At 34.3% G+C, this 9,762-nt stretch overlaps 1 protein-coding gene across 1 annotated transcript in view; it reads left to right on the forward strand.

The window, feature by feature from the left end:
* The window catches only part of LOC102681936, a 37,416-nt gene that overhangs the window by 5,022 nt on the left and 22,632 nt on the right, over nt 1–9,762 (forward strand). The window contains exon 7 of the mRNA XM_006611958.2: nt 8,330–8,511. Within this exon, the coding sequence (XP_006612021.1) occupies nt 8,330–8,511 (182 nt within the window). The remainder of the gene's footprint in view (nt 1–8,329; nt 8,512–9,762) is intronic.

Genomic DNA, 9,762 nt, shown 5'->3' on the forward strand with positions numbered 1-9,762 from the left:
GAATGGAAGGAGAGGAGTGGAGTAAGTTCTTCTTCGTTCGAACAACATATGAAAATATTTCTCGGTTGATTGAACTTTTTAAAATATTTATACAATTTATAACGACGCGTTCGCAGTATTCAAATACTATCGAATGTGCAATTATTTAAAAAACTTTATATAACGGCAGACTATACAGTTACGATGAACGAAACTTGAAATTATATATTTGGAAAATATTTGCAAAATTATTATAATAATCGCAAGAATGATGGTTAACCAAGAGAAAAATCCGATGGATTTTAATCTTTGAACATTTTTTAAATTGCCTCGAGTTAATATAATATTGTTCGATCAAATATCACGTACAAATAATTTTGTAAGTCATTCGCAAAGACTGATATATACGAGTATTAGTATTTTACGAATGTGCATTTTTACTTTTCGACGTACTCGAAAAATGTATCCCTGATCAAAGTGTATGCATTTGAAACGATGTTAATTTAATGACGATATCGTAAGTGTAATCGATTGTGATTTTTGTATTTAATTATTATAGAATGAAAATTGTAAAAAAAAAAAAAAAAAAAAAAGAACAAAATATTAAGAGAATCAAATCATTTGTAACATAATGTATCTAATATATTTGAATTATCGTGATTACGTTTGCTCAAATGTATATACGGAAAAAAAAAATCAATCGCGATCTCGAAAAGTCAATGAGTACAATTCAAGTTGCGTACAAAAGCAATGTGTATGCTATACAATATTATTTTTTTATAACTTCGACATAAGTACAAATGCATGTGTAAATTTGCCTGAACTATGAGCCATGATCATATTTGCATGCTGAATAACTGAATTATTTTTTTTTTTTTTTTGCACATTTGATGTCTATTTCGATCCAGCTTTATGAATGATTATTCGTAAATGTAAATATCGTAACTTAAAGCGCATTTTTTTGTCTCTGAGACATGTGAGAGTATTTAAATATTTAATTTAAAGGTGCCTAAGTAATGTGAATTTTTTTTTTTTTTTTTTTTGCACTTTTGTGGTCTATTCCCATCCGCCTTTATGAACGATTATTCGTAAATTTAAATATCGTAACTTAAAGCGCATTTTTTTGTCTCTGAGACATGTGAGAGTATTTAAATATTTAATTTAAAGGTGCCTAAGTAATGTGAATTTTTTTTTTTTTTTTTTTTTTTTAAGAAAAATGACTATTATTATCATCTGCTTGTTCGAAAGAAACAAGAAAAAAATCGTAATTTATTCGAAAAAAGGAAATATTGCCGGAAGAAACGCAAGTTGTACGCAATTTCCTTTTGCAACGTGAATATAATTTTTTTAACGTCGTTTATATAATTTAATTTTTAATTAATATTATCTTTCTTATTAATTTTTTCCCTTATTTTGCAACGAATACAGTTGCGAGTGTAAACGAATCATTGGAGTATTTTCACCTTTTGATTACAACTTTTGTATACCGTTCATATTGTAATCATTATATAATAAACACTGCTTTGTTGTGGCTTCTTACTAATTATTCTTTTGTTTCTTTTATCACCTATGGAGAATACGGCTTGAATTACCAGCCCTTATCGTTAATTTGATAGCATTTCATTAAAAATTTTCCTATAGTGTGGAATTATTATTAAACGAAGAATTACGAGTCTCGTTACGACGCTTGATTTTTAAATTACCACTATAATAAATAGATTAAGAAACATCTGTGAGATGAACTTATCGAATTCCATATACGCATTATCTTTTTAATATTGAATCGATAAACCAGTCAAGATAATCCCATACATGAAATATAATCATGGAATTCGATTTATTCGCCTCGAATATACGCATATTTTAATCGAAATAAATCTTCGATTATCAAATGATGCTATTATTGAATCGATGAGCATGAAACCTCTAAAGAAAGATATTCCCCCACGTAGCAGCGGAACCAATTTTCTTAATTGTTGTTGAATCAGATAGAAAAGTAGCAAGTTCGATTAACGTGATCCTAATTCGTGATTTCCTTTCCTAAACAAGGATTATATTTTTCTCAAACTCGAGGGCATCCATCTTATTGACCCAGAAACGGATTCCAATTTCATTCACCGTTTCATCCATTAAACAAGCTCTTCCTTCCAATCCAATAAACGATTATCTTCGAATCAAAATCACCTTGAAAAGGAATTTAAAGATTCGATTGTTTCGACGTTGCGCGTAGGTGTCCTCGCGTGGGAGTGCGCGCTGATCGCGAGTGCATCGGTGCATTGGTGGATCTCACCTTATAAGAACGACTAAACTCGACGGAAACGCACGAACCAGGTGTTCGGGCGCGCTCGTGTCCGCGGATCGCCCATGGCGCGACTCGCGCTTGTGTTCGATCAGTAGCTCGGTTCTCACGCCGCGAGTCGCATTATTCCGCGCGATTCATCGATCGTTCCTCGTTTGCTCGCCTTTCCAATCCGAACAGCTGATCCGATCGCCACGCGTTCTTTCACGAAACAGTGTTTATCGACGATTCGAGAATTGAATACGATTTATGTTTATCGAAATTGTCGAGGTTTTTTCAAAAAAGTATTGTTTTTCTTTTTTTTTTCTTCTAAGATTTGGAACAGTTAATTTTAAAGTCTAATATTATTTAAGATAAAATAAGTGAGTAATAGGTTTTCCTTGCAAAAAAAAAAAAAGAAAAAAATGGAGAGAAAATTCTTGGAGATTTAAGTGAAATCGGATGGATACGGTGGATTATTCGAGAAGTTAAAGTGTAATTAGCACGATAAACTAGAAAACGGTTAAACGATTCGCGTGAAAAATAAATAAATAAATTTTGATTCTTAATAATGTTTGAAAAGGAGGGGAACGGTGTTAGGAAAGATGCACCGGATTTCTGTTACGCGTATCAGCAAGTTATCGCGAAAGATCAGCCGGATGATACTTGTACGTACGCTTCCTCGTGTAATATATAATATTTCTCGTCCGTAAATTCTTTTCAATTTTTTTTTTTTTATCACTTTGTAATACAACACGATAATGATTAGTTAACCCAACGATACGGAAATATCTAATAATTGAGTTTTCAAGTTAAAAACTTCTTCTTCTTTTTTTTTTCCTTTTTCTTTTGAACGTTCATCGAGCAATACCGTTAACCCAAAATTTTTACAACTTGTTTTCACATTGGTTCTGGTTTGGTTTCGTTACTTAAACTTCTTTTTCACAATGTTCGATCTCGAATTCTTGACATCATCCCGGAAGATAACCTGGTATTCTTCTTCATCAGCGTTCCGTTACCTGTCAATTTGATTGCTCGTATTTTTTTCGTCGCCTCAGAAAAACCGACTAAATCGAATATACATGTTAACTTTATTCCCGTGTACTTCTAATGAAATTTTATTCGAGATCGAGAAACAACTTTCGTTAATACGTATTCTCGATGTAAATTCTCGATGTAAAGTGAAGCGCAAAGAAACATGAATCGCAGATATACATCGATCTGTGTCTACGTTCAGAGCACACAAATTTGTTATTAATACACGTTCTTATTTATATCTTTTACGATCTTTGTTTATTTCGTAATTTGATTTATCGGTTTGCCATTCGATCGAATTCAAATTGAATAACATTTAAATCATTTTCATACAATTTGATAAAATGATCAAAAATTAAATCGGAATATAGAAACAAAGAATCGACGAGACGTTGATCGCTTTATTTTCTACTACTACGTCGCAATTCGCAATATCTACCTGCCAGTGGATGGATGAATTCACGTTTAATTTTACCGCAGGCACGTTTCTGACATAATTCTACCTCTACGGAACAAGTTTTCGGCCTTGAATTTTCGTCGACTGGCAACGAACAATCTTCCAAATTAATTCTTCGTATTCTCTGTATATAAATGATACAAAAACTCGAAACTTATTCTCCTTCAATGAAACGTGTAAAGTTCACAGTCATTGTCCAATGCCGAGCTTTATTAATAGCCGCTCGATTACTAAACTTAATTCGTATTACGCTCGAGCTACTAATAATTTCAGCTGAAAGAAATTCCGTCGTACGGTGGAATGTCGATCGTATCGATTAAATAAGAAGACAAACTTGTTCTTGTAACCGGCTTTTCGGATCTAACAGAATCATCCTAGAGAAGATCGTGTCAGAGCGAGAAGAAAATGGAAATTAAATATTTTTCCACGATTTAGAATCGAAAACAAAAGAATATTAAACAAATTCTTCGTTCCTATTATTCGATCCAAAGAGAAATTAAAAATACATATATATAACAAAATCGTGTTAATCCCTTTTCTGAAGATCGTGCAAACAACCCTCAATTCTATATTTCCATTTATTTTGATAAGTATATTAATCCTTGTTGAAGAAGCTAGAAAAAAAAAGACGAAAGGACACAACGGTGTTCCATTTTATTGGAACGCGAAATAGGAAATAGGAGGAGTGCGCAAGGAATTAAGAGGTAGAAAGGCAGGGCGCACAATCGTCCGTTGTCCAAGATCCCAATCGGATAGAAACTTTAGAAGATAGTTGATTAACGAGCTTGCATTCATTCTCGCGTTAACGTTGACCCGTTTCGACGTGGCCGCTTCTACTTTCATAACACGCACGTGGGCGTGTACCACGGATGATACTCCCTCCCTCGATCCATTTAATTACCTTGTTTTTTAACTTTTCTACTAATCTATATCAATTTATTACTGTCTGCTCAAATTTTTTAATCCCAAATGGAAATGTTCGATTGCCGAATATTTAATATATTTATTATCTTCCATCGAACAAACGCCAACGATTAGTGTTCGATGTACTTGTTTCATTCTCACGCACGCACAGTTATTATTTATCGATCGTGAGTGAAGAAGAATCGGTGAAGAGGTTTCGTAGCAATCGAATGAACTCGAATAACGATAGATCGAGAACGTTTAAAAGCTAAATAAATTGCGAATAAATTATTTTTCCGAGTCCCTCGATCTATTGAGACGCGTTTCGAAATCGGTGGAGGGCGTTAATTAATCATTGCGACACGCGACCATTTCCCTAACCTCGATGATAAATCGTCGAACACGCGATAGGAGAAAGTAAATAATAATATCTTTCACGATTCCGTTTCGCGATGAAAAGTGTCTTATATAAATCCACTTAATCCGTTTGTGCGATAATCGCTGTTAAGACGATCGAGATCGAGAAACTGTTACCACTGGTGATTAAAGATCTATCTGTTGTCTTTCCACGCTTTCAGTTCGATCGTTTTTCATAGTTTTATTTGGACGATTATCGACTGTGGATACTGTTAATGGGGAATTACAGTTGTACAGCGGATTTTTCTTCGTTCGTTGCAATTGATTTACTTAGCTCGATCCGAATGGTTTATTATGTGGTCCATAACCACGCTCTTCGATCCTTCGAAAGTATACACGTATCTTTTAATATTTTTTAATAAAACTCGCGTTGAAAAAAAAAAAAAAGAAAAATTCACTCGATTTTAACACGCTCGATCCTTCTTCTCGGTATTTCCAATTGTTCCAATTTTACGCTAGTTTTGGTTAATTGAAATAAATTTGAAATAAGGAGAAATTTCACAATATATTCCCGTTCAATATATTAAAAATAAATCGCCATCGGATCTTTCGAACTCTCAGATTCACTGCAAGATTAATTATCACCTCCTTCATTCATTCCTTCCAACAACCGTAAAATTACGTGTAATATAACTATGTGGACATACGCGCGTATTATTATCGATTATTCGAATTTCGACTTTGTTCCACTTTGTCCTCGAAAGAGGCAAGGAAAAGACGGCCGCGGAGAAGAGAAGCGTGCGCGGTTGTGCACACTCGCCTACTCGATTTCTGCTCTACTGAGCGCGATCGTTCGAGCGTGATAACACGCACACCACAATTATTCCACACATTCCACCGTTTCCTGTAGGTCAGTGTGAAATTCATCGCTCCCATCCACCATCTTCTTCACTGACCTCTGTTCGCGCTTTGTCGTTCGACGCTGTCGTGTCACGATGCTCTTCCTCCTATCTTTTCCTCCACCATTTGTCAACGAGTGTTATTGGTCCATTGATGATATTCGTGACACAGGATAATGTATGGGTTATCATTGCTTGGTGTTTAGTCGAATCGAGATCCCATTTTTCTCTCTCTTTCTTTCTTTTTTTTTTTTTTTTTTTTACATGGATGTGAAAACACGGAATGTGAAATTATATTTTCTTCTCGCCTCGTTTTCTTTTTCTTTTCTTTTCTTTTTTTAGTAGCAGTAAATAAGATCGTCGGGGATTAAATTTTTCGAAAGAGTGGATGATTTATCGGGTTATAATTGTTGAATACGTGATTGATAGTGGCTCGCGAACGACCACGATAGGAAAGATACGTTTTTATTGGAGAGAGAGAAAATATGTATAACGTTATATTACAATTTCTCCTCGGTTATATTACATTTCTTTTCCTCTTGATAAAGATTGGCGAGTTATAATTGAGAGAGAGAGGAAAAAAAAAAGAGCAAACTTTCCTCGTGTCTCTGCGATAACGAAAAACGCACGATTAATATTCGTGCAACTTCGTAAAATGAAAAAAAGATTGCAAGATTTTCTTTCGTTTTCACCTTTCAGGACCCGTTTTTTTCTCTCGCGGAGGAGAGGAATTCCAGATTTCACTTGATAACTCCGCCGCACGTTTGTTTTTGTCAACCACCCGTGACAGAGTGAAAGTTGTTTTTTTTCTCTCTTTCTCTCTCTCTCTCTCCTTCGAGAAAACCTCCTCCGCGAAAAACTTGGCGCGAGATTTTCCACCGCAGCTTAGAAAACGCGTCACACTTTTATTTCGAGCTCTGTCACACTCGCGTGGCGCCGAAGGAAAACGAAAGCGCCATTGCTTTTCGATAGATCCATCTTTTTGCGATTTTAAAAATCGTATAGAAACGAGAGCGCACGAGTTTTTGATCGGAAGGTGTTCGCGCGGATCGATAACAAGACCTTCGCGCTATTTTTACCACACGACATCCTCGTCATCCTCGTTAATGATCCTACGTAAATTAATACTGTTGGATCGCAACCAATGATTCACACACCTCAAACTTTACTCGTGAAAAAAAATTAATCCAATTTGCGTGTACCACCTTTTCAAGGAAAACATCGATTTTATTATCAACTCGTCGATCATTGTTTAATTTGCACCTGTTGCGCACCTTCTTTCTCCCCTAATCTCCCTCTCTCTTCCAATTCTGTGCTTCTATTTACCTGGGACGATAATTAACTTGGATAGCTTGTTGTCGGTCACGGTTGTACCGTGTTGCGGAACAGAAAGAAAGAAGGAGGGGAGGAATTCGATCGGCTTTCACCCAATAATTTATTTCCCTTGTAGAACTCGTGGAAGACACTTGGCGGATAACTAACTCGAATTTAATTGAACTCGAACACGGATCACGGGTGTGATCGAAGAGGCCGTCGATAAGTTCCGTGTTTCAACATCGAAAAATTGATCAACAGATCGTGTATAAAAGATATCGAATTGTTAATTGTTTGAATGAACCAAGGATCCTCGATCTCTTTGTCATTTATTTTAATCGATCGAGTCGAGTCACGCGCGGAATAAACAGAATATAGAAGGATGCAAGAATGACAATTTTTCTCTCTTCTTCATATATATCTTTTAGATATATATGATTCTTAAGGAAAAGTTATCCCAGAAGGAACGGCTTCGTTTCATTCGAAATTCGAATCGAGTGTGTATTAGATTGGAAAACATTCCGGATGTTGTAGAGAGTGGAAAATGTTCGTGCGTCGGGGAAAGCATATATATTTCTATTAATTTTTCGATCATCCTTCCCGGAGAAAATACATATGAATTGAAATTACACTACTTTCTTTCGTTTCTTTCTTTCCTCGATTTCTTAGATTTAATTTTAGATGAAAGAAACGGACCGTTCGGTGAAAGTGAAAGTTATTAAATCCGATGCACGTTTATACAAAAGGATATCAGCTGGCTCGAATCGGTCCATAAATATATTTTTAAGGATGGTCCCAAGGAAGAAAGTATCGGAGGAAAGTATGAAAGAAGCGGGTCATTGAAGCCGTACCGCGCGGATCCCGTATGCATGCGTTTAAGCTGCTTAAATATCCCATTTATTTTCACTGACGTAACGCGGGGCAACTGATGTTTGAAAACTGTAACTATAAGAACGATATTACGATCGTCAGTATTATTTTTTCCAATTAAAATCTTACAATTATCCATCTATTTTTAGGAAAATTTTTATAGGCTTACCTGATAAATATTCCATTTTCCTATTTGTTTCGAGCGACAGTTCGTTGTTTAACGGTCTCGTGTTTTAGGCATGCTGGAGAAATGGGAATCCTTGACCACCAGAGTGGAGGAAACACAAATGGCCACTGCGCTTCACAGGGAGTTAACCACTCTGCGCACGGAATTCAAAGCTGCACACGACAGACTTTTCTCGTACGAGATCATATTGGAGCAGCCGCACGTCCTCGACGAGAGAATTAATCGAATCACGGTAAGAATTTTATATTTTCACGTGTTTTCTTATAAACACATTATAGAATCGTTTAAAAAACGAGATTATATTTAAACAATTTCACTCGATAATCGGTGAAGGATGAGTGTGGCTTTCGAAGAGTTAAACATTTCTTTTTTTCGGTATTTTATATAGATTCTTATTTTTTGCTTGTCGTGCGAATTTTTCTTGTATATTTTTATACGTTTATATATGGATATTCATTGTATAAAAATATATATATCGAAAAAATATGTATTATCAGAAACGCACAAGACATTCTATTATAATGAAATTAAACGATTCCTTTTAATCCTAAATTCATTTAGAATAAACTGTCGTAAAAAATGCTTAATATCGTAAGAAAATGCGAGCTGCAAGAGGTAAGTATATTCTCATATAGATAAATATATAAAATTTGCCAACTATTTTTGTATTCGAAAATTTCAGAAAAATTTTACGTGCCTATCGAATTATATTTTTTCTAATACAATGTTGAGAATTTGAAAATTCCAGGAAATTTATCTCATTTCCAAGAATTTCAGAAAGTTAGGAATTTCATATAATTTCCAACAACTAAATTCTTCAAATTTTTCATCGAATGTAATATTTAATTATGCGTAAAATTTTTCTTGAAATTTAATATAATTTACTTTTTATCTTATTTATCTTTTACTTATAATCATTTTCTCTTTAATAGAAAGCACAAAAAAAATGTAAAGATATATAAGAAAAAATGTATAAAAAAAATGTATAAAAAATATATGAGAATATATAAAATCTTACGATATATAAAATTTATATAAATAATATATGCATAAATTCCTATAAATGTCCATATTTTTCTCATATTTCTTAATATTCCACTTTATGATATTTTACATTTCCGTTTAAATAAAAAAAAAAGTTTTTAAATTATAATTAATTTATATATGCATTCTTTCTTCCTTGATATACATTTAATATGTACATTTTGTCGATAAGTTAGGTGACGTTAGAAAAATTTTGATCAGCGCCATCTCGCGTTTGGATCACCGAAGCTCCGACTCGTTACTAGCATAACATGATATGCAAGGAGGTATGCGAACTCAGAGACAAGGAAAGCAACATTGTGCGAGAAGGACAGAGAGCATCCCCCACCACTTCGGAAACGCTACATGAAAAATTTATTAATAACTCAATTTTTATGCAAAATTTATGCACTTTTAAGATTGCATCTTGAAGCTAGAACTCCAGGCAACTTTCTCATAT

This window comes from Apis dorsata, unplaced genomic scaffold (genome assembly GCF_000469605.1).
Source record: "Apis dorsata unplaced genomic scaffold, Apis dorsata 1.3 scaffold_97, whole genome shotgun sequence".
Taxonomy (NCBI): Eukaryota; Metazoa; Arthropoda; class Insecta; order Hymenoptera; family Apidae; genus Apis; species Apis dorsata.